Source organism: Cebus imitator, unplaced genomic scaffold (assembly GCF_001604975.1).
Source record: "Cebus imitator isolate Cc_AM_T3 unplaced genomic scaffold, Cebus_imitator-1.0 Scaffold121, whole genome shotgun sequence".
NCBI lineage: Eukaryota > Metazoa > Chordata > Mammalia > Primates > Cebidae > Cebus > Cebus imitator.
The window spans coordinates 231,912-256,659 of record NW_016107436.1 but is presented as its reverse complement, the minus strand read 5'-3'; the positions used below and the strand labels follow the sequence as shown (position 1 = coordinate 256,659).

Sequence of the window (24,748 nt, the reverse complement as noted above, 5' to 3'; positions counted from 1 at the left end):
AGCAGCTCAAACTTAAATGTTTCTATATTTTAATAACTGGTTTAGTTCTACCAACGCTTACAGCTCAGTATTAGTTCTAAATACAAAGAAGGCCAAGAAGTGTTCCCTGGGGAGAACATGATCTTATAGAAATAATTACAGATAACCATAATACTGGACTATACAAGAAGAGATATGTGAGTAACGAGAAAAAAGGAGAGCGAGAGAGAGAAACCACAGATAGTTCCCAGCAGCACTGTGGGGCCTTAGGTTTTCTCTCTCCCGCTGTGGTAAAAGAACAAAGAGGACTCCCTTTCCATACACCATTATTAATAAGACCAACCTCAATTTCTTGGGGATTCAGTGCATCCCTATATTATAATAAGTGGTGCTCATGTAAGTTCTCAACTTTAACATGGTATTTACTTGCCCACATACTCCTCTTCCCCATCCAGGATCTTCCACCTTCCACTCTCCCATCTTCCCCCATTGTATGGATGACAGGACTCTGTCTACAGCCATCACTAGGAGAACCCTTCTGCCCTAGGAGGTGACCCAAAGGTCCTGAAATATTTCTCAGTGTAGGAATTCTTCATGTAGGACTAGAGCTGCTCTCATCCATTCATTCATTTATTCATTCACTTCCTCTCTCCTTCCCTCCTTTTTTTCCTTCTGACTATATGCTTGCTTTGCTCTAGGTTCCAAGCTAGGCTCTGAGGACATGGAACTTGCCATCCAGGAAATCCTGGTCCATGGGGAGAGAGCCACGTGCTGCAAGCTTTGGCTATGTGTTTGTGATTCCGTTCCAGCCCTATCGTGTGTACTCTCAGTGCTGCCAGTGCCAGACCACTACCTCCCTTTTCTTTCAAACTCACAACTACTTTCAGTGCCTCTCTTTTCCTTGCCTCTCACATCTAATCAGTGCCAGGTTCTGTTAACTGTATCTTGGCTAGCTTTGTCATGCATGTTCTCCTCAGGTCCGGTACTGGCCCTGCCAGTGTCTTTGGTATAGCCTAAAGATCGATGCAGGAGCCTCTTAGCTCTTCCCTTCCCTCTTACAGGGCCTTGAAGGCTGAGTGTTGCTCATCCAGTATGTCCCATAGAGTTGTGTGCCACTGCTCTCCTGCTCACCTACCCTCCCTATTGCTGCCAGCATCATCTGCATTACAAGCTGTCCAGAAATCTTCAGATGTTCTGTTTTGTCCACAGAGAGGAAAAATCCAGTCTGCTTTGGCCTCCAAGTTTCCCACACCAGCCAGCCCCCATCATCCTTCTCAACCTTATTTTCTACTTTCTTCTATCCCTTCTCCAGGCAATGCTTTAGCCAAGCATTCTGTAGCCCAGAATATTCTCCTACCTTCCCTATTCCCATAAATCTAATTCGTACCTATTCCTACAGAATCAGCTCATTTATCTCCACTTCCAGGAAGCCTTTCTGATTGCTGCACTTGGACCTGGTCTGTCTCCTTCCTTAATGGATCTCTCATGACTCCTGTCCTGTCTCACTAGCGTAAGGGCCATTTGCTTTCATACTTTCTCTCCAAAAACGTTACCAGGTCCCTGCTTATTCTTTTTGGTCTTCTATTTGGCATATGGTAGCAGACTAAATTCACAACTAATGCTTAATATTTATTGGGTGAATAATAGCAAGTATTAGTAACACATTGGTTGCTATATATATTTCCTTAGATTTGTTTTTCTCTCCCCTATGTTCCCTTAGCTTTCAATCTAACCACCCTTTCCAGACATAGTTTCTGCTCCTCCCTCCCTGTAGTCCCCTCCCAGCCACACTCTCTTGCAGGTGAGAGAAGCAGAAGCCTGGCCTGACCCTCAGTGACCTCCTTCCTCTCCTCTCTCTCTAACACAGGCTCAGAGGAGGAACTCGAGGAGCTGTGTGAACAGGCTGTGTGAGATGTTCAGGCCAAGCTCCAACTAAGAGTGTGCTCCAGATGAGTCTGGGCCCTGCCTGGCACAGAGTCCTGCTCCAGGGAGAAGAAAGGACCATAGCAAACACCAGTCTTTTTGCCATACTTCCTAGAAGCACTGGAAGAGGATTGGTGGTGGTGGAGGGCAGGAGGGTGCTGTTTCCTGCTCCAGCTCCAGACCTTGTCTGCAGAACACACCTGCAGTGCAGCAAGTCCGTGTCCAGCCAGGCAGCCAGCTCCTGCCTGTGGCGTGTGTGGGCTGGATCCCTTGAAGGCTGAGTTTTTTGAGGGCAGAAAGCTAGCTATGGGTAGCCAGGTGTTACAAAGGTGCTGCTCCTTCCCCGATCCCTACCAGATCTCCGTCACCCCAGGCCTCATGTTCACACCAGCCATTGGGTTCAGCAGAATACATGACGCCTTATCACCTCCCTTCTCAGGTGAGCTCTGCACACCAGCTTTGGCCCCTCCACAGTAAGGCTGCTACATCAGGGGCAACCTAGGCTCTATAATTCCTTTTTTGCCAAAAGGACCAGGAGCATAGGTAAGCCCTGAGCACTAAGAGGAGGGGTCCCTGAAGCTTTCCCATTCTAGTGTGTAGTTCTGTCCCCGAGCGGGGTACTGCAGAAGAACCCTTCTTGCTTCAGCAGCCTTAGCTCCTCTGGGGGTTTAGAGTAAGAATATTGGAGAGGGAAAAACTCCTCTTTGAAGATTTCCTGTCTCAGAATCCCAGAGCAGGTGGAAAGGAGAGAATTTCTGCTGCACTTGATCTGGGCAGAGGGAGGAAGGATGGAATGAAGGTAGAAAAGGCAGAATCACAGCTGAGCAGGGACAACAAAGAGTTCTCTGGGAGAAGTTTTGTCTCAGAGCAGGGATGGAGAATGGGGGAGAACAAAGGAAAAGCAAAGTGTGACCCTTAGGTTTGGAGGGCCCAGAAGCCCAGCTCCCCAGTATAAGCCATGCAGGCCAGGGACCCACAGGAGAGTGGATTAGAGCACAAGTCTGGCCTAGGCCACTTACACAGAGTGGACACGGGCTGAGGGGCCTCTGCAGGGTGACATTCACCCCAGGGCAGCCTGACCACTGTTGGCCCCTCAGGCATTATCCCATTTGGAACGTGAATGTGGGGACAAAGTGGGCACAGGACCCCACCTGGGAACCTTCTTCCCTGTTAGTGGGGAGACTAGCACCTAGGTACCCACATGGGTATTTATATCTGAAACAGACAGAAAGACGCTTGAATCAGGCACTACGTTGAGAAATGTATTTATTTGCTAATATATTTATCCACAAATGTGGTCTGGTCTTGTGGTTTTGTTCTGTCGTGACCGTCACTCGGTAACAACTTCATCTCTTTCTACATCAAAAGAAATAAATTATTTCTGTTATCAGAGGCTAGGCTCCGATTTATCAAAGAATAGGGGAGAGTAGAGGGCTTGGCAATAAGAAATGGTTTGTAAGCCCCTAAAAGTGTGGCTTAGTGAGATTAGGGAAAGAGAAAGCGTGACTGGATTCTCACTGTGATTCAGTCATATAATTACACTGTTCACTTCACACATTATGATGCTTCGGTGACTTGACTTTGTGACTTTGGGCAAATACTCTGTGCCTCGCTTTTTCAGTCCATAAAATGGGCCTACTTCATAGTTGCTGCAGGACTTAGGTGAGATAGCAGAGAGTAGAAAACATGTTCCAAAGTGGAAAGTTTTATTCAGTGATAGAAAACATCCAAACCTGTCACAGAGCCCATCTGAACACAGCATGGGACCGGCAACAAGAAGCAAGCCTACCCGGAAGCAGCTCAGTTTCAATCAGGAGGCTGGCCTGGAAGGACAGAGCAGCGGGGCCTGAAACTATTTATATCCCAAAGCTCCTTTCAGATAAATACAAATGACTGTGTTTTGCCTGCACTCGGGCCATTGCGAGGACGAAGAGAGCTGGTGCTCCGTTGGCCTGAAGTCTCCAGGAGCAGGAGGGGCCTCTGTCGCTTCCTCACACGGCACAAGTGCCCCTTCTGCTTCCCTGAGAAAGGTTTGGTAGGGGTGGTGGTGGTGTGGTGGCATAGAACAAGGCATTTTGCTTCCTATACGTGAAATGAAAGGGGAAAAAAGGACACTAATCTACAAATATTCTTTAGTAAAGGAACCGTTGTCTAAGTACTAAGAACTGCGCAAACTATAAATTATCAGCCGGAACGAGCAAACAGACATATAGTTTTAAAAGATAAATACGCATTTTTTTCCCCTGTAGCTACCCAGCCAGCATTCCTGCGGGAGGCACGTGGAAACCCTACAGCGCTCTCGCAGTTAGGAAGGAGGGGTGGGGCTGTCCCCGGATTTGTCCTGGGTCTCTGCAGAGATAATCCAGAGGGAGACACTGGATTCACTGCCCCAATGCTTCTAAAACGAGAAGACCAAAAAACAAAAACAACACTTCGGGCTACCCTCGGGGAACGCGACGGGAGCCCCATGCCAGCAGCACAGATCAAACGGCCCGCGTCGCGGCGCTGCGGCTCAGGCCGACGCACTCCCGCGCAGGCACGGCCGCCCGCGCCGCCCCCCGGGGACCCGCCGACTACCCTGCACCGCCTCCGCCTCACCCTCCGCGGGCCCAGGTGGCGAGGACGCGCCCCGGCCTAGGTGGCAGCCGGCCGCCCCGCCTCCCCGCTTGCAGGTGGGAGAAACCATCTCATCTGGCCGGGGGTAGGGGCGGAGCCGGCTCCCGCCCACGCCGGAAGAGGAAGTCTAAGCACCAGAAGTGGCCGGCATTCTGGGTAACGAGCTGTTTACTTCCTGCGGGTGTGTAGGCTGTGGCTGTCTTCATCTCTGTTGCTCTTCCCATCGGAGAAGATGGCCCTGGAGACCGTGCCAAAGGACCTGCGGCATCTGCGTGCCTGTTTGCTGTGTTCACTGGTCAAGGTGTCAGTCGGGGGCCTGGTTGTAGGGTCCATGGGGGACCAAGATGGGGGAATGAGGGCGGAACGGGGCTGTGGGACAGTAAAGAGAAAAGTAGGGTCCAGGACTCAGAGGTGGCAGCGGGAGGAGAAGCCGAAGGAGGCCATTGTTTACCTCGTAGGGTCGCGGGCAGGTCTTGCAGCTGGGGCTGCTTTGAATCCTCAGCTCTTAGACGTTCGGTGGACTTACGTTGGAGCCGAAAGACACTGGTGGTCAGAGGCCCGTGGGGATCTGCAGCTGAGTGAGTAGTTGGAAAGGGTGCCTGACCCTGAGGAGACTAGAGAAAGGAATAGATAAAACGGAATTGGGAACAAGAGAGGAAGGAGTGGAAGGGTGGGACCTAGGAATGGAGCTTCGGGAGTAGTAGGTGGGGAACCAGAGGAAACACAGTCAACATAGGGAAACAAGAAATTGAGCAGGTGAAGTATTGAGAAAGCAACTTTTTCTTTTGTCTTGTTTATGCTTATTTCTTCTTTTCCTTTATTTTTCTTCACTCCCAGACTATAGACCAGTTTGAATATGATGGTTGTGACAATTGTGATGCATATCTACAAATGAAGGGTAACCGGGAGATGGTATACGACTGCACCAGCTCTTCCTTTGATGGGTAAGCCGCTTCAGATTCTATCATTTCTTCGGCATTATCCCACCCTACCCAGAGAAGTAAATGCTGGGCAAGTATTAATCCTAGTTGGTCCCAACTGTTCGTTTTTTGTTTTGGAGGGTTATTTTGTGGGTTTTTGTTTTTTTTTTGAGACAGCGTTTCTCTCTATGGGTCAGGCTGGAGTGAAGTGGTATGATCATAGCTTACCACAGCCTTGAGCGATCCTGCCACTTCAGCCTCCCAAAGTGCTGGAATTATAGGTGTAAGCCACTGCGTCCAGCCTCAACAGTTATTTTGAGATACACTAGTGCTATGCATCTAATACAGTAACCACTAGCCACATGTAGCTACTGAGCACTTGAAATGTGTCTAGTCCAAATTAGGACGTGCTTTTAAGTATAAAATGTACCCCAGATTTCAAAGACTTAACATGAGAAGAAAGAATGTAATCTGTTTGTTGAATGCATGAAATTTTTTTTTTGAAAATGAAGGGAAGCGGGAAGGTACAGTAATGGTAGATCATTGCCCAAAAGCTGTTGCCTTTTTTTTTTCTTTTCTTGAGATGGAGTTTCACTATTGTTGCTCAGGCTGGAGGGCAATGGCGCGATCTTGGCTCACTGCGACCTCCACCTCCCAGGTTCAAGCGATTCTCCTACCTCAGGCTCCTGAGTAGCTGGGATTACAGGCGCTCACCACCATGCCCAGCTAATTTTTGTACTTTTTCAGCAGAGACTGGGTTTCACCATGTTGGCCAGCTGGTCTTGAACTCCTGACCTCAGGTGATCCACTCACCTTGGCCTCCCAAAGTGCTGGGATTACAGGCATGAGTCACCATGCCCAGCCAAAAGCTGTTGCTTTTTAGATATCCCTAAGAGGCCCTATAGGAATAGTTTACCTTGGCAAGATTGTACAGTGGGGAGAAGAAGAAAGGAGAGAAACTTAAGTAGTCAGGTCTCACTTCTTCCCTAACGTTGGAGCCAGAAGACTGTAGTCTTTAGGGGTTAAGGAGGTAATATTAAACTTCTTTTGGCCTCTAGGCCAATTAAGGGTTTTACACAAACTGGGCTCAAACCCAGTACTTGATAAAGTTCTTTCAAGATGGGCCAACACCATTCCTTCTATGATTTCCTTAAGGGAGGAATAAAAGACTGGGCAAAAGAGATGTTGGCTTGGAGCCTTTGCTTCTACACATGCATATGCATACTCAGATACTTAGGTCCCTTTGTTCATTTGTTAGCACAGTACCAATCAGCGCTAACAATTGAATGAAGGGACTCTGATCTATGGGTAAAGTAGTTGCTATGAGAGATGTCAAGAGTTACACAATGAGATAATTACTAGTAAGAGAGACACTGAAGTTTTCCATATTGAGGTTGGTTTTTTTTTTAATTGTGCTAAGATAAACATAAAAAGTTTACCATTTTAGCCATTTTATTTATTTATTTACTTTTATTATTTTTTTTTTTTTTTGAGATGGAGTCTCCCTCTGTTGCCCAGGCCGGAGTGCAGTGGCACAATCTCCGCTCATTGCAACCTCCGCCTCCCAGATTCAAGCAATTCTCTGCCTCAGCCTCCTGAGTAGCTGGGATTACAGGTGCCCGCCCCCACGCTGAGCTAATTTTTGTACTTTCTAGTAGAGACGAGTTTTCACCATGCTGGCCAGGCTGGTCTCGGACTCCTGACCGCAGGTGATCTGCCCGCCTCAGCCTCCCAAAGTGCTGGGATTACAGATGTGAGCCTCCATGCCCAGCACCATTTTAAAATATACAATTCAGTGGCATTAGTGCGTACCCATTGTTGTGCAGCCATCACCACTGTCCATCTCCAGAACTTTTTTCATCTGTCCCCATTAAACACTAGCTCCTCATTCTTTCCTCCCGCCTGTTCCTGACAACCACCATGCTTTGTCTCTATGAATTTGACCACTTTAGATACCTTTTCCTTAGGTGCCTGTGGGTTCGTTTAGTGGCATTTTGTGGCTGCTTTCACCTTGCGTAATGTCTTCAAGGTTCATTCATCTTGTAGCATGCAACAGAATTTCCCTCCTTTTTTGAGCTGAATAACATTCCTTTGTATGTGTGTATACCATGTTCTGTTGCCCATTCATCCATCAATGATATCTTGGGTTGCTTCTCCCTTTTGGCTATTTGTGAATAATGCTGCTGTGAACATTGGTATACAAGTATGTGTTCAAGTTCCTGCTTTTCATTATTTTCAGTACAGATGCTCCTCAACTTAGGGTTACAACCTAATAAGCCCATTATAAGTTGAAAATATAAGCCAGAAGTGCATTTACCACACCTAACCTACTGAACATAGCTTAGCCTACTTCAACTGTGCTCAGAACACTTATGTTACTGTGGCTGACCAGAAGCTGCGGCTCACTGCTGCTGTGCAGCATCATAATGGAATATTGTACTGAATTGCTAGCCTGGAAAAGAACAAAATTTAAAATTTGAAAATGATTTCTACTGAATGCATGTCACTCTGCACCATCATAAATTTGAAAAATCTTCAGTTGAATTATGGTAAGTCAGAGATCATCTGTATATCCAGAAGTGAAATTGCTAGATCATATGATAATTCAGTGTTTCGCTTTTTGAGGAACTGTCATGCTGTTTAGCAACTGCACCATTTTCTCCTCCCACCAACAGTGTCCAAAGGTTCTAATTTCTCCCCATCCTCACCAGCACTTGTTATTTACTAGTAATAGCTATCCTAATGGGTGTGACTCTGGTGTCCCATTTCGCCAGTGAATGGTGATGTTGAGCCTCTTCTCATGTGGTTATAGCCATTTGTATAGCTTTGGAGAAATGCCTATTCACAGCCTTTGCTCATTTTTGACTTCAGTTGTTTTTTGTTGTTTTTGTTGAGTTGTAGGAATTATTTGTATATTCTAGTGTATATTAGGCCTTAAAGAGTGGGCAAATTAAAGATCAGAGGAGGGCTATTTGACCTCAGCCAAAATTGGAAGAGGTAGTACTTTCCTCTTAAGAAGTTTGGGATTCTTTAGGAAGTTGAGGTGAGAGCGAGAACATTCCAAATAAAGGGAGTGACAAGAGCAAAGGCATAGGATGGGGAACACCAGCATATGTTTGGAGAACGGTGGGAATTCTGTTTAGGTTAAATCATAAGGTTGGGCTATAGGGACCCTAAGGCTAAAAAAAAAGATTGTGAAGGACAGAGAAGAATATACTTGTGGTCAGGAGGATGGCCTGCATACATGCCTATCTCAGATCAGTCTGCAGGGTTAGGGGCTAGTGTTCTGCTTGTCACCTCTGGAGGTAGGGTCCCTTCCATTTACAGTGCATGCCTGAGAATGTAGGATTTGGATGGGAAGGGAATCTTCTCAAATAAGAATCCAAGATTGTTACTGAGAGAAGAGGGTAGGTATATTGAGGAGGCAGCCATCAAATGTCAGCGCTTAGACAACACAATAGGCAATCAGTAATCATTTGGTTGAATGCATTGAATGACAAAAATGCTTACCCATCTTGCTCAATCAGCATCTTCTAGCCCTTGAAGAGCCCTACCATTCCTCTGGAATCAGCTACCAAGGAAGGACTATTAGGATAATGAGGAGAGCTAATGCTTATTTAGCGCCTACTCTGTGCTTGTCTTTGTGCTGGTGTTTTTCATGTATTATCTCAACCTTTGAGTCTCAGCTTACTGATGAGGTTCTGAGAAAGGTCCCCATATGTATAGATCATTAGAGGAAGAGCTTGGCCAAGTTGAACTCATTTCTGGTAGGAGGATCCATTGTTTCTCACCCTTCTCTTTGCACTAGGCCCTAGACCCCTTGTAGTTGTGTAGTTTTAACCAGTAGTATTAGCCCTCCAGTCCTAAAACTGTCTCATTTTCTAGGGAATCTGTAGGCTAATCGTGAGCCGAGTGAGATAATCTTTTGGGATGGAAACGGACCAGTGGCTGGCAGGCCAAGGACATGAGAACGAAGAACTTTTGTCAGTCCTAGCTTTGAGTCAGCCTCATAGCAGCATCAGAAAGCAGTTTTCCCTGCTTTCCAGTGGAGACTCAATACTTGGCTTTTTTCCTGGATTCCTATCCCAGAACTGAGCTCAGGCTCAGGGGAGGCTCAGGCTGACTCTCCCTTTCTTTTCCCGCCCTAGAATCATTGCGATGATGAGTCCAGAGGACAGCTGGGTCTCCAAGTGGCAGCGAGTCAGTAAGTGTCGCCCTTTGCCTTTGGCTTAGTTGTTGTGTTGTTACTGTTCCTCAGGTCCATTAGGGAGTCTGAAATCAGCGCTGGTGAGTGACCTCAGGGTGGGGAAGGTCAGGTTGTAGGAAAGATAAGGAAGCAGTGTCCTATGCCTTGTCACTTCACACTTGTAGCCAAAAGAAGGGAGAGCGCTTCTCTTGGAGTTGCATCACGTCTTTAATGTTTAGCTTAAGCTTCCATTTGGTCTTCATTTAACTCACTTCCCTATAATCTCGTATCTTTTTTTCTTCTCTCTCAGGTAACTTTAAGCCAGGTGTATATGCAGTGTCAGTCACTGGTCGCCTGCCCCAAGGTAATTATAATAATAATAGTCTATGTTCCTTTACTGTAAAGATCTGTGGAAGTTTTTTATCTGAATGAATGCCAATTCTTACAACTCTGTGAGGCTCAGCATTTTACAGATGAGGGAACCAGGCACAGAGAGGTTAAATCACTTCCCGGAGGTCACCCAGCTGGTAAATGAGGAGGCAGGATTGGAATCCAGGCATTGCGGCTCCAGAATTTTTGCTGTTTCAGGTTTTAAATTTTTTAGAGACAGGGTTTCACTGTGTTGCCCAGGCTGGACTCTTTTAACTCCTGGGCTCATGCGCTCCTCCCACCTCCGCCTCCTGAGTAGCTGGACTACAGGTCCCTGGCCTTTGCTTTTGATGACTACATGTATCCCTCTTTTTCTTCTCATTCTTACCAAACACTTGCCCAGGTCTTCACTGGTAACAAGCCAACTAAGCAGGACTTTTTTTTTTTTTTTTTTTTTGAGACAGGGTCTCACTCTGTTACCCAGGCTGAAGTATAGTGGCGTGATCGTAGCTCACTGCAGCCTTGAACTCATAGACTCAAGGGATCCTTCCACCTCAGCCTCCCAAATAGCTGGAACTACAGGTGCCAGCCACTATGCCTGGCTAATTTTTAAAAAAAGGCCGGGCGCAGTGACTCAAGCCTGTAATCCCAGCACTTTGGGAGGCCGAGGCGGGTGGATCACGAGGTCAAGAGATCGAGACCATCCTGGTCAACAAGGTGAAACCTCGTCTCTACTAAAAATACGAAAATTAGCTGGGTATGGTGGCGCGTGCCTGTAATCCCAGCTACTCGGGAGGCTGAGGCAGGAGAATTGCTTGAACCCAGGAGGCGGAGGTTGCGGTGAGCCGAGATCGCGCCATTGCACTCCAGTCTGGGTAACAAGAGTGAAACTCCGTTTCAAAAAAAAAAAAAAAAAAAAAAAAATTTTGTAGAGATGGTGCCTTGCTCTGTAGCCCAGGCTGGTCTTGAACTCCTGGCCTCAAGTGATCCTCCCACGGTGACCTCCCAAAGTGCTGAGATTACAGGTATGAGCCATCATGCCTGGCCAAGCAGGACTATTGATAAGTAGTCTAGGAACTTCAGTTTGCTTATAGTACCCCCTCAGGATGGCAGCTAAGTGGCCTATCTTATCCTTCTGAATCTTCCCTTACAGAGCTGTTTATTTTCCTGCCACAGGAATCGTGCGGGAGCTGAAAAGTCGAGGAGTGGCCTACAAATCCAGAGACACAGCTATAAAGACCTAGCAAGATGCAGGGCCGCCAGCGTCTTCGCTCTCCACCTCCTGCCTCTCCTTATTTTTTGTTCTGGAACTAAGTGGGCAGAACTTCAAATACTTCCTACCCTCCAATTCAGACTCAGCCGACTGTTGAGAAAGCAGCACATCGTTCTATCATTTTTTCTTCCTTGGACTACAGGTGGGGGTGGGAGGGATTTAGGTTGGTGGATTAACAGATGGAATTGAGGAGAGAGTAGGATGCTGATTTTCCTACCCATGGCCCAGGGCTGCACCTTGCCCATGCTGAGGACTGTAGGTTAAATATCAATAAATATGAACCTCTAGAAAGTTCTTAAGGACATGACAACTGCCTTGCCTCCCTCTTCTGTTCCGTTAGGCACAGTAAGAGCTTATTTGCCCTGTAAGAACCTTCCCAGAGCAGCAGAGGCCTTTCTACTCCCACTTGACTGTCTCAGCCCAGGATTGCAGCCTTTCTAGTGTGCTTCCTTGCCTCCTATCAGAAGGTGCTGTCCAGAGGCTCGGTAACCCCATCAGCTTGGTGGCCCTGGTGTCTCGTGCCTGTATCGTCCTGCCCTTGAGACCTGGCACAGCAGTATTCCTTGAAGAAATCCTGAGGCTTCATGTTTAATAATTCTTTTCCCTCACTGCTCATCTGTTTTATTCTCTTTACTGCTCTTCGTATACCTTAGGCCAGTCTCATGTACTCACATTTTACATTTTCCTAACTGGAGGCCCTTGGGCCTTGGGTGACTGCTGGGTCCTAGTCTGTCTTGTTTGTGCCCCTCTAGGAGGTAGTCCTTTTCTCCTCCAGCCAAGTGAGGGACCTTGGGTAATACCCCATTTTTTGGGCCAGGGGGAGTTACTTGTTTTAGGATAAAAAAAACTTACCACAAATTCTCATTTACTTAAATTTCCACAGAAGTCCTGTCAGTGTCCCTATTTTTATTTCCCTGAGTTCCTTGTTCTCCCTCTGTAAGAAGAGAATGATTACACCCTGCCTGTTTACCTCAGGATTGTTGTGATTGTAGAAACGAAGCTATGTGAAAATTATTCACATAATTTTCACGTAAGTATTAGAAAGGTGAAATCCTTTTGTTCTCCTTTTTGGGCCATTTTTCAATACATGGAATATGTGCACGATCTGCCAAAACAGCAGGGGAAATGCCGAGAACCATAACTGCAGGGTGAGCCGTGAGTGAGCAGAGCTGCCTGTGCTAGGGCTTTGTGTCTCAGCCACCTGGTGTTGCTCTTGAGTTGATTTTGCTTGTTACCTGTGGCCTGGAGTGTGTGGGAAGGAGCAGAGTGCTGACCTGCCCCTTCCTTGTCCTCACATAGGCCTATGGGAGGGAAACTGGGACTGGCTGGGCTCTTCAAACCAAAACCATTTTCTCTGGTGCCTTCAAGCTCTGAGGGAATGGTTGGATAACCCCAACTCCAAACTGAGTTTCTCAAGGATTTCCCCAGCCCAGCAAACTGCGAAAGGTCCCTGGGTGGTGATTTCTGTTCACCTTCAACTTGAAAGCAACCCTGCCAGGCTAGAGCTTACATCCTGCAGGAAAGAAGTGGGTTTCGGCAAGAAAGCCTAGGCTGTGCAGCCAACACCCAACTTTCACTAGCTTCTCAAAAAGTCCCTTGGAAAGTCCCAGCTGCTGTCCTGGGTGTCTGACCCGGACGTGGCTGCTTGGTGAGAATGGAAACAGTTGTGGGGAGGGGAGGCAAGAGCAGCTTGCACAAATAACCACACTCGGGCTGCCTCAGCCCCACACTGAACTGGGTCCTAACTGACAGTCTCACAGGAAGCAAAAGACATAGCATAGGCATTGATGCTTGTGGGGGAAGGGTGGCCTGTTTTCCTTCCTGGATTCTACAGACTGTGCCAAGTGGGCTCTGCCCGGGAGCTGCTGCTGAATTGGCTTTTTTGCTTTCTCTGGTACTTGAACATGCAGGTGGTGCTACTCAGCAACCCAGACAGGCAGAAATGTACTGGAGTCCCATCCCCTACTGGGAGCCCAAAGAAACTAACCCAAGGACTTGGTTCAGAGCTCCCTGGGAGTGGGCGGTACAGGTACCCCTGCCTTGCGTTCCGTTCCGTGGCCATGAGAGTTATGTCCTGCCCATTGGCCCATTGTGTCTGTCAGAGTTTCAGCCCCATTCTGCTGCCGAAGTTCTCTGCACAGCGTCTTAAGCTCTCTCCTTGTCTTGCTCAGTAGTTTGGCTTCTCTCCATCAGAAAAAGCAAGCCTCCTCCCTAGCTCAACAAGGACAGACACGAGTCAGACAGAGACTGGGAATAGTAGCCACACTGCCTTCCCCTTGCCTGCCCGGGCCTCACTCTCTGCTCCCTCCTCACCACATGCTACGGAGTTAGGGTCTCCCGGAACACTGAGGAGCTCAGTGGCAGTGCACTGATAATGCAGCCTCCAGCCCTAGAAAGAACTGGTAGCTGATAGAGCAAGGGTCTGGATGGTCTGATCTTGGAGGGGAGCAGTTTCACCAGGGTTGGGAACTGAGGCTTTGCTCTTGGTGTGGCTCCTGCCTTGTTATTCCTAGCCTGTCTGCAGCCTGCTACTACTTGATCCTCAGGTCTCCTCCCTGACACCTGGTCTCTATCAAAGAAGCAGGTAGTTCTTGTTTAAAAGTAGAGTAATAGCCAGGTGCGGCGGCTCACACCTGTAATCCCAGCACTTTGGGAGGCCAAGGTGGGTGGATCACCTGAGGTCAGAAGTGGAGACTAGCCTGACCAACATGGTGAAACCCCGTCTGTACTAAAAAAAAATACAAAATTAGCTGGGCATGGTGGTGGGTGCCTGTAATCCCAGCTACTTGGAGAATCCCTTGAACCTGGGAGGCGGAGGTTGCGGTGAGCTAAGATCACACCATTGCATTCCAGCCTGGGCAACAAGAGTGAAACTCTGTCTCAAAAACAAAACAAAACAAAACAAAACAGACTGATAACTTTGTCGGGAAGTCTGGTTCATGTTTAGTGTCAGTAAAGTCTTTCATGTAAATAGCATTTTACTCTTGACAAAGGTGATGGGTGCTGTGGCTCACACCTGTAATCCCAGCACTTTGGGACGTTAAAGCGGGCAGATCACTGTCAACTCAGGATGTGAGACCAGCCTGAGCAACATGGCAAAAGCCCATCTCTATAAAAAATTAGCCAGGCATGGTGGCATACACCTATAGTTCCAGCTACTCAGGAGGCTGAGGTGGGAGGATTGCATGAGCCTGGGAGTTTGAGGCTGCAGTGAGCCGTGATTGTGCCACTGTACTCCAGCTTGGGTGACAGAGCAAGACTGTGTCAAAAAACAAACCCAAATACAGTTGACAGAGGGCTTTCAAGTCCACTACCTCATTTGATCCTCACAAAAGCCTTGGTACTAGTTAACATTCTTATTTGGTGATGAGACTGAGGCTCAAAGAGTTAAAAGTATCTTGACCAGCCACAGTGGCTCATGCCTGTAATCCCAACACTTTGTGAGGCCAAGGCAGCTGGTTCACAAGGTCAGGAGTTCAAGACCAGCCTAGCCAACATGCTGAAACCCTGTCTCTACTAAAAATACAAAAACTAGCCGGTGTGGTGGGGTGAACCTGTAATCCCAGCTACATGGGAGGCTGAGGCAGGAGAATTGCTTGAACCTGGGAGGCAGAAGTTGCAGTGAGCCAAGATCACTCCACTGCACTCCAGCCTGGGCAACAGAGCAAGACTGTCTTGGTGTTGGGGGAGGAGTTAAAAGTGTCTCAGCCATAATCAAGTAGTAGAGCCTCAGCTCAAGAAATAAAATGCCCACACCAAGTTTAGGGCTACTGACTGTGACATAGTTATCCACAAACAAAGCAAGTTTTGTTCCCCCTGTGAGTGTCCACAGAGCCAGTGTAAGGCATTGGCTTCTGAGTGAAGTTATTACAACACGTTGTCCCTACACATTGGGCGTACCAACCACTCTAATCCCATCGCTCTAGTCCCTAAATCTAAAATTAGCCAAAGAGACGGTGGCAGTGGGGCGATGGGCCAGGGAGGAGATCCTTGGGATTTACTCCAGGATCCCTGTGCAGAGCGTTGGGAAACCAGTCTAGTACTTCACAAGTTCCCCTGGCTGCATCTTCTGTTCCCCTCCTGCTAACCTGTGCCCCACACCTCCCAACCTCTATTTTTCCTCCTCACTTTCCTCCATCTGCAGATGGATGATGGCGCCATCACACCCCACTGGAACACTGAGACTTCTGTGATGAAAACACATGTATCCAACTAAAGGCAGAGTCCCAGCCCTGCTGCCTCCACCAGCCACCAACCCTGTGACTTTTCTGTCACCTTCTCTAAAATGAAGTTTCTTGCATATGAAGTCCAGGTGACAAAACTATGATGTTAAGTGGCAGGATCGTGGTTAGCTATGATGATAGGGTGGAGGAGATCATAAGAAGCACCTACGGTGATGGTTATATATTTTTTTCTTTTTCTCTTTTTTTGAGACAGGGTCTTACTCTGTCACCCAGGCCGCAATGCAGCCTCAACCTCCTGGGCTCAGTTGATCCTTCCACTTCAGTGCCCCAAGTAGCTGGGTCTACAGGCATGCACCACCACATCCAGCTAATTTTTGTATTTTGGTAGAGATGGGGTTTCATCATGTTGCTCAGGCTGGTCTTGAACTCCTAGGCTCAGCCTCCCAAAGTTCTGGGACTACAGACATGAGCCAGCATGCCGGGCCTTTTATCTTGACCTTCTTGATGCTAGTTATATAGATTAGTTCACTTTCTGAAAACTTGTTATATACTTAGGATTTGTTTACTTTTCTGTTTGTATGTTATACTTCAAATGAAAAGTTTGCTTTGGCTGGGTGTGGTGGCTCACGCCTGTAATCCTAGCACTTTGGGAGGCTGAAGCGGGTGGATTGCTTGAGCTCAGGAGTTTGAGATCAGCCTGGGCAACATGGTGAGACTCTGTCTCTACTAAAACAAATTTAAAAATTAGCTGGGTGCGGTGGCACGCACCTGTAGTCCCAGCTACCTGGGAGACTGAGGCAGGAGGATCCCTTGAGCCCAGGAGGTCAAGGATGCAGTGAGTCCTGATTGTGCCACTGCATTCTAGCCTGGGCAACAGAGCAAGACCCTGTCTCAACGAAAATCAAATACAGTAATTTAGGCAAAAGCAACTTGAGTTACAAACTAAGGAATTGTCATTATCCAAGGCTGTCTATCTCTAGGTAAGTTCTAGGTAGATGTGACAAGAATTTCATCCTTCAAGCATTGTTGGGTAATAGGTGTTCCACCACATCTGTCATACATAAATACATCAAAACTGAATCAAAACAGAAACATTTTCCTTTATGCACCAGGGCCTTTTTTTTTTTTTTTTTTTTTAAGATAGGGTCTTGTTCTGTTGTCCAGGCAGGAGTGCAGTGGCAAGATCATAGTTCATTGCAGCCTCAAACTCCTGGGCTCAATCAATCCTCTCACTTCAGTCCCCAGAGTATCTTAAGAATATAGGTGTGCACCACTCCACCCAGCTAATTTGGGGGTTTTGTATTTTTTGTAGAGACAGGGCTTCAAATTTCTGGCCTCAAGTGTTCCTTTGGCCTCAGACTCCAAAGGTGCTGGGATTATATGCATGAGCCACTGTGCCTGGCCAAGGTTTTCTTTAATTTTTTTTTTTTTTTTTTTTTTTTTTTTTTTTGAGATAGTCTTGCTCTGTCACCCAGGATAGAGTGCAGTGGTGCAATCTTGGCTCACTGCAACCTCCACCTCCTGGGTTTAAGCAATTCTTTCTGCTTCAGCCTCCTGAGTAGCTGGGATTACAGGCTTCCGCCACCGTCTAGGCCAGGCTGGTCTTGAACTCCTGACCTCGTGATCCACCCGCCTCTGCCTCCCAACGTGCTGGGAATTCAGGTGTGAGCCACCGAGCCCAGCCTAATTTTAATCTTTATGTTCTTGTTTTTTAATAAGATAAAGTTTTGTTTTGTTTTTTTTTGGTGGTTCTTTTTTAGACAGGGTCTCACTGTGTGGCCCAGGCTGGCCTTGAATTCCTGGGCTCAAGAGATTCTCCAGCCTCAGCCTCCTAGGTAGCTGGGACTACAGGCATGTGCCACCACACCCAGCTTAAATTTTTAAAAATGTGTTGTACTTCCTTGCTATTTGGATACAAGATTCTCAATGTGATTTAACCTAACTTGGCTCGAAGTCATTGTTGCAAACCCATTTTTGTATTATCGCTCTGGGACTGACTCTTTCTACCTCCTGGATTCATATCAACGTGTCAGCTGTCACTTCTGTTGCTCATGTGTGGCTGTCCCCCTTCCAGTCTTGTTTGAGCTAGGAGAACGGGCAGCCACACTTGGTAAAACTTGCCATAGGGTATGCCAGTAAGGCTGAGACTGGGGAGAAGGGCACATGGCTGCCTGCCTCAGTCTTGGGATTTCGAGGCCTTCACCAGTGGGAAGCAAGATGCAGAGGACTGAGGCTATAGAAGAGGGAAGGCAGACCACAGAACACCAGGACTGGGGGTGTCATGACTTAGGCCAGCCCCTCACTTTACAGGGGAGAGGACTGAGCCCCAGAGACTGGTCAGCTTGCCTTCAGGAGTGGGTCACTGCTACTGTGCATGTTGCCTAGCTCAGTGCTTCTTGTTTAAAGATACTGTTTCTCTGTCATAAGATCTCAGGAAGTGGGAGCTGAGTGCAGAGAACACTCTGCCTTGCTACTGGTACCAGGATACCAGATCCTCTGAGGAATAGGATGGAAAACATTTCCCCTCTATGGCTTGGCACGCCCCACCCCAACCTGTTCCCAACCCTCTGCCTTCCAGGGAGAGGGTAGACATTATGGTGTCCTGGATAGGGAACTTCAAGTCCAAGGAACTTTCCTTGGGGGTCTATCTATGGCTGATAGGGGCCTGGGCCTCTAAGATGTCAGGGAGCTGGCTGGTCCATTTTGAAAGCTCCTATGTGCTGCTTCCGGTCAAGGCACTCTCCTTCCTGCAAACTGAGCTCTTGTGCTGCGGAAAGTGCAGGAGCAGCTTCAGACAGCAGGGTAGGGGGACCTCAGCTTCTCTCCAGAATGGATCCCTCATCCCTTCTCCAAACCCAGCAACTACCACCCTTTCAGCAGCTCCCCCATCCCAGAAAATACCTGGAAGGAAGTGAGTGCTCTGGTGCCACTAGCCAGAAGTGGGAGTTTAACTGTCACCTTATCCCTGGGGGCATGAGTAGCAGAAGGCAGAGGGGGAAATGCAAATCCGTGCTTAGGAGGGAGAAGAAATCCTGAGAGGAAGCAAGTGGCAGCCAGAGCCCAGCCTTCCTCCTGGGCCAGTGGTCCCAGCAGGGGCTGAGGAGGCCTGAGGCAAGGGAGTGATCACAGGCCTGGACAAGCAGCAGTCCACCACCCTGTGCAGTTAGCTGCAGCACTTTCTCTGGTCAGCCAAACAGACTCACTTCCTCTGCCCTGCACCCCAGAGCCTGAAGATGGAGGGCGGGGTCTCAGGAGGAGGGGTGGGGCATGGTCTGGAGTCTCAGGAAGGTGAGGAGATGCAGGAGAAATGAAGTGGGGTATGTCCCTGGGGAATCAGCTGGAGGCAGCAGGCATCAGTCTCTTCTGCTTTTGCGGTAAGGTGGACTAAGCTTAGATTCAGGAATCCCTCAGGCCTCTGCGCCTCCCCCTACCTTGTTCTAGACACCAGGGGCCAAAGTTGAGAACCACACGGTGTCCTTGCAAAGGGATCTTTTCCAGCAACTGGAAACAAGAATCTGAGAAGCAGCCTTTGGCCTTGTGCCTCCACACTAATGATCTACTACATCCATATGACAATTTCCAGGGTCAAAATGGGCCACCTTTATTACTGCATTTGACCCTTAGTGCCATCCCACGAGGCAATATTATTCCCCTTTCACAGATGAGAAAACTGAGTTTCCATTACATCTCTTGCCACAGTCAGTGGCCTGTGGAAGCCTTTTCCCTTTGCACAACGCTGCTGTCCCTATGGCCTCCCTTCAGTTCTGCCTGGCAGATGGGGATCAATGGGCTATAACTGGGGCAGTGGCATGGGGGTCCTCCTGGTTTTCCTTTTTCTCCCTTGAGCCCCAGCCTGCAGGCGAGACTCTGGGGTTGCAGGTACACTGACCTTAGTAATAAAACCTCCTTGGGGGTCAGGGCTTCCATGCCTCCTGTGCTCACCCACCGTGGGACCCCTCGAGGAGGGACTGGGGCCCCTGACGCCCGCCCCCGTTTTGCCCCAAGCTTCTCACCTCCCCCTCCCCCGAGCCACAGCCCCAGGACGCAGCCGCTGGTGCCCCATTGGCCCGCCCTAGTGCATTTGCCCTTATTTGGCCAGGCGGGCTCCAGGCTGGGTCTCCACCCCCGGCCCAGCCCCCGCGGGCCTGTCTCTCTCACTTCGTCTTTTTGAGGTTTGGCTCTGGGGCTCTGGGGCCCTGGCGGGCGTCACTTCAAACGCACTTTCTGGTTGAGTCACTTTTTAACGGCTCTAGTGCTGTGAGCTGCTGCTGCTGCTGGGCCCTTGGCCTTGGGGGCCAACCCTCCCCCATCTGACTGCTTACTAGGTTCTGAAGGAAAGGGCTGGGGAGGCCATCTGCTGCCGGAGAGACTGCGGACCACCTGGCTACCCCGTTAGGCCCCTCTGCTTCCCCACTCACAAGCCTGGGGCAGAGGGTCTGTCCTGGGTCCCTCCCATTGCTTTTTCCAATGGGGTGGTGAGGGGAGAACAGGCCCTCACAGAAGACTTGTTCCTTTGGGGGCTCTGAATTGAGCTCCCTTGGGGGAACAGAAACGGATGCCCGATTTTCAGGAAGGTGAAACTTAACCTCGCTGAGTTTCCGGTTCCTCATCTCTGAGATGGGGGGATAACATCACTTACCTCACTGGGTCAGCATGCCGATCAAACGAGATTCAGATTGAGTGTGTTTTATCAAGTTCTCTAGCTGCCTGGGCTGCCTCCCTTCCCCCGGCCCTGTGTGCAGAATGTGGAGGTGAACGGTGAACGGGATGAATCCAGGCTGGTTAACGGGGCCGGGGCCGGGGCCGTCTGCACTGAGCAATCTCTTTCCACCTCTCAACGCCTCTTCCAGCTGGGCCTGGGATGTGAGGAATCCCATTGGGGGCAGGAGGCTGCCAGGAGGAAATAACCCTTTGCCCCTTGTTTCCAGACCAGGGGAGAATGGTACTAGAGCCCTTCCTAGCCCCCACTGCCTTCTCTGCATTTTGGAAGGTGTGCCCTGGACCCAGCTGGGAAGATTCCATGGCTGCCCAGGGGTGGGGGTGGGGAGGGGTTGGGCAGGATTTGGAACACACATACTGACTGCTGCTTCCTCTTGCGAGGTCCCTGGGCTCCTGTGCTCCTGGGGACTTCCTAGAGCACAAACTGGTCCTTTGGTCAACTCCCTTCCCATTTTTATAGATGAAGTAACAGGCTGGGGCAGATTCAGTGACTGGTCCAGAATCGTACCATAAATCATCACAGGGTGAGGACTAGACCCCTAGTCTCTTGACACAGAGTTTTATCCTCTGCTTGTTGGTCCTGATGTTGGGACAGGGAGTTGGGCTGATGAGGGATCATAGTGGGTTCCAGGCAGAAAACCAGCTCTTGGACCTTCCCCCCGCCCCCACCACACACACACAGTTTATTTGCAGCAGTTGGAACTGGAGCAGGTGCAGCTATGCAAGTTAAGCCGGCACCTGTGTGTGGAGAGTCCAGAGGGAGTTTTCTGTCATTTCTCCACTTGTGTCCCTAGGAGATCCCAGAGGAGAAAGCTTCTGGTTTCATGGCCACTGCCCCAGCAGTGGTCAGGGTGGTCTTCTTCCTCACACACACCCCTTTTCCACCCAGCCCATCCTGCCTTTTCCCAGATGTTGTGGAAAACATCCTGAACTTGGCCCTACCTTGTTTTGTGACCTCGGGCTGCCTTCTGCCTCTCTCTGGACTTGCAGCTCTGTTTCCTGACTCGGGACCAGTTGCTGCCTAACCTTGCTGCTTAAAAGTCCTTGGATTGCTGGGCGCAATGGCTCATTCCTGTAATCCCAGTACTTTGGGAGGCCGAGGTGGGCAGATCTTGAGGCCAGGAGATTGAGACCATCCTCGCTAACATGGTGAAACCCTGTCTTTACTAAAAATACACAAAATAGCTGGGCATGGTTGTGCATGCCTGTAGTCCCAGCTTCTCCGAAGGCTGAGGCAGGAGAATCGCTTGAACCTGGGAGACGGAGGTTGCAGTGACTGAGATTGTGCCATTGCATTCCAGCCTGTTGAGACAGCAAGACTCCGTCTCAAAAAAAAAAAAAAAAATGTCATTGGATCTTATGATCCCAGCAGAGCTGAGCCGGAACCCTGCCCCAGTGCAAAGTGACCTCCTATTGGGTGGGCCACCGTGCACTGGAGCTGCCCCTTGCCAGACAGTAGAGCAGGAGAGTGTGAAGTAAAACCTAGAAGAGTCTGGGCCGAGCCAGCAGGGGCTGAGGGGCAGCCAGCTTTCCTGCCCTCCTTGCCTGGAGGCCCTTCAGCACTCCTTGTGCTCCCACGGCTCTGAGATGAGGCAGAAACCTTCCTAGGTACTGAGATGACCTCTGTAGGGGACATGGGCTATCTTAGGTTCTTTTTTTTTTTTTTTTTTTTTTTTTTGAGACGGAGTTTCACTCTTGTTACCCAGGCTGGAGTGCAATGGCGCGATCTCGGCTCACCGCAACCTCCGCCTCCTGGGTTCAGGCAATTCTCCTGCCTCAGCCTCCTGAGTAGCTGGGATTACAGGCACGCACCACCATGCCCAGCTAATTTTTTGTAGTTTTAGTAGAGACGGGGTTTCACCATGTTGACCAGGATGGTCTCGATCTCTTGACCTTGTGATCCACCCGCCTCAGCCTCCCAAAATGCTGGGATTACAGGCTTGAGCCACCGCGCCCGGCCTATCTTAGGTTCTTAAGTCATTTCCCTCTCTTGGCACCTGCTTCCCTTGGCTGCCCCTCCAGGGAGATGCAGAAAGGGTCTCAAAATTTGGGACTATTGACTCCAGTTGGCTTTAGCCCCATTTTGCAATGCTAGGGGCTCAGTTTCCCTCCTTTGTGGCCAGGCCTGTCCCCAACCGTAGCTCACTGGAGGGTGGGCCTGCTCTGCCTTCTGGACTTCCTGTTTGTGAGTGGTTAGGTCTGTGGCTTCTCTCTTGTTGTCTCTTCACAAGGCAGGTTATCTGGGCTGCCATCTCGGCCTGCCTGCTTGCCTGCCTGTGAGTGAGGGCCCCAGGCCCATGCAGATGGCGGGGAAGGCTTGGTTTTCTTTTCTACCTGCATATGCGGACAGTGAGCTCATGTCATTTCTTCCACCTCTGGGCCTGCTCTCCTTACAGGCGTTAGGCCTTCAAAAGACCATTTTCTCCCTATTGCTCCGCCTTGCCCAATCTCTCCTTCTAAACCGTTCTCCACCTGTACTCATGTTCTCCAGGAAGCCTTCTCTGATGGGACTCCTGTGACTCTGAGGTTGCCACTGCTGCATCCAACATCCCAGCCCCCTGGGCCCTGACAGCCCTCACCTGGGACGGCCTTGTGCCTGCTGCTGTTATTCTGTAAGATGCAGATGTGTGTGTCTCCTTCACCCTCAGATTCAGTGCTCACTGGAAGTAGGAGCCAAGTGTCCCCATCAGACCTGAAGCTCTGCCCTTGCTTTTGTCACTTACACTGACACACACACTCTTACATACTGCCTATTAGGCTGGGAGTGCCCAAGGACGAGTCCTGTGTCCGTTTCTCCTCTCCATGGCTCACCTTTGCCTACCCACTGCCTCAACTTGGCACACAGAGATAGCTGTTCCCAAGGTCGGTAAGGTGGGGGTGAGGGCCGAAGGGGACATCTGACAGTGAATCCAGGTGAGCCGAGGCTGCCCAGTGACAGCCTGCTTGAACCTGGACCGGGCACCAATGAGGCAGAGTTTGAAGTATCAACCTGAACTCCTCTCTCCTCCACAAAGACATCAAGGGTTTGGTTGACCTCATCCTGGAGAACTCAGGCCACAGGTGACTTTGGGGGCAGGTATAGGAGCCAGGCCGCTCTCACAGAGGTGCCTGTGTTTTGAATCCACCCCCAACTCCTTCCAATCACCCTGCCAGGCACTAGCCCCAGAATCCCTGGTGAGCCTCCCTGTGTCTTTTGGGGAGGAGGCTGGTGTGTCCAGCAGTGTTGTTAGGCCTTGCTCTAGGTGTGTGTGCAGGCCTGAGGGCTGTGTTGGCGACAGTGTGTCTGTGTCTGAATGTTTGGGGCTCTCTGGGCAGCCATGTGTGTGCATGTGTGTTTCCATGCAGGCACTGGCTGCCCTTTCCTCAGGCACACGGGCCACGCATCTGGGTGGTGGCGGCCTCCATCAGGCCCCAGTCCAGCAGCCTTGTTCCACTCACAGGTGTACGACCCATTCCATGTATTCTGGCCATTCTCACAAACTTTCTTATTGTCTCTGTATACTTTTTTTTTTTTTTTTTGAGATGGAATCTGTCTCTGTCACCCAGGCTGGAGTGCAGTGTTGTGATCTCGGCTCACTGCAACCTCTGCCTCCCGTGTTCAAGCAGTTCTTCTCCCTCAGCCTCCTGAGTAGCTGGGATTACAGGCGTGTGCCACTATGCTCAGCTAATTTTTTTGTATTTTTAGTAGAGATGGCGTTTCGCCATGTTGGCCATGCTGGTCTCAAACTCCTGGCCTCAGGTGATCCGCCCTCCTTGGCCTCCCAAAGTGAACGATTACAGGCACGAGCCACCTCGCCCAGCCCTCTGTATTCTTCTTTTAGCCCCTGACCCTTCCCCTGTCCTTGATTTTGTCTCTGGCCCTGTCTCATTTCTGTTTTGAGGCCCAGCAGAGCTGGGAGTCATCGCTGGGCTGGGGAAAAGTCCCAGTGCAGGGACCCGAACCTTTCCTCGTTCCCTCCTTCTTCTGCCCCAGCCTCAGGATGGGAACCAGCAGAGGGTTCAGCCTCTCCAGAAACCCCCTGACTCCAGAAGTTCTGTCAACAGAGAAGCTGGACCCCAAGCTCTCTTCTCAAAAAAAGAAAATAGATAAATAGAAATAAAAATGATTGGTGGTCTTTGGGCATTGAGGTTGCATAGAGGAAATCAGCCTCTGTTGTCACAGGGCGGCAGGCATCGGGGCACCTCGCCCTGCTTAGGACAGGAGAGGGGCTGGACTGGAGACTGTGGGGCAACATGTGCCCCTTGGAACCTCAGCTCTGACTCGCCCCAGCTCCCATTCTGTGACTGTTTTGCTGGGACATGAGGCCTCTGAAGTGAGGGCGGTGGAGACACCCTAAGCAGGAGTAGGGGGTGAGATGCTCTCAGGGGAGGAGCCCTGAAGAATGGGGGTCCAGGAACCAGGTTACTGCACCACTTCGATATTCTTATCCTCTTATCGCCCGGGGCAGCCACTTCCCCTCCACCCAGGTCGGAGGCCGCGGTGGTCTCTTAAAGGAGTATCGCTCCATTTCTGGCCAGCTGGCCCTACATGGCAGCCCTCCTCACCACTTTCTCTTTAGACTCAAGCGGGTGAAAGGCC

At 49.6% G+C, this 24,748-nt stretch overlaps 2 protein-coding genes and 1 long non-coding RNA gene across 6 annotated transcripts in view; 2 read left to right on the top strand and 1 right to left on the bottom strand.

Moving 5' to 3' along the window:
* RNF43 (ring finger protein 43) overlaps positions 1-3,199 on the top strand; it is a 64,619-nt gene extending 61,420 nt beyond the window's left edge. For all 4 annotated transcript variants that reach the window (XM_017539750.2, XM_017539749.2, XM_037742452.1 and 1 more), the window contains one exon: positions 1,847-3,199. In XM_017539750.2, coding sequence (XP_017395239.1) covers positions 1,847-1,890 — 44 coding nt within the window. In that variant the 3' untranslated portion in view covers positions 1,891-3,199. The remainder of the gene's footprint in view (positions 1-1,846) is intronic.
* On the bottom strand, positions 3,151-5,127 carry LOC108312050. The gene is made up of 3 exons (XR_005202026.1): positions 4,970-5,127; positions 4,501-4,887; positions 3,151-4,300 (listed from the first exon to the last, which is right to left on the bottom strand). It is a non-coding gene; the product is annotated as an uncharacterized LOC108312050 (long non-coding RNA).
* On the top strand, positions 4,648-12,280 carry SUPT4H1 (SPT4 homolog, DSIF elongation factor subunit). Its single transcript, XM_017539751.2, has 5 exons — positions 4,648-4,819; positions 5,356-5,462; positions 9,587-9,642; positions 9,935-9,988; positions 11,170-12,280. The coding sequence occupies exons 1-5, from the start codon at positions 4,751-4,753 to the stop codon at positions 11,235-11,237; spliced, it is 354 nt and encodes a 117-aa protein (XP_017395240.1). The 5' UTR covers positions 4,648-4,750; the 3' UTR covers positions 11,238-12,280.
* The last annotated feature ends 12,468 nt before the right edge of the window (positions 12,281-24,748 follow it).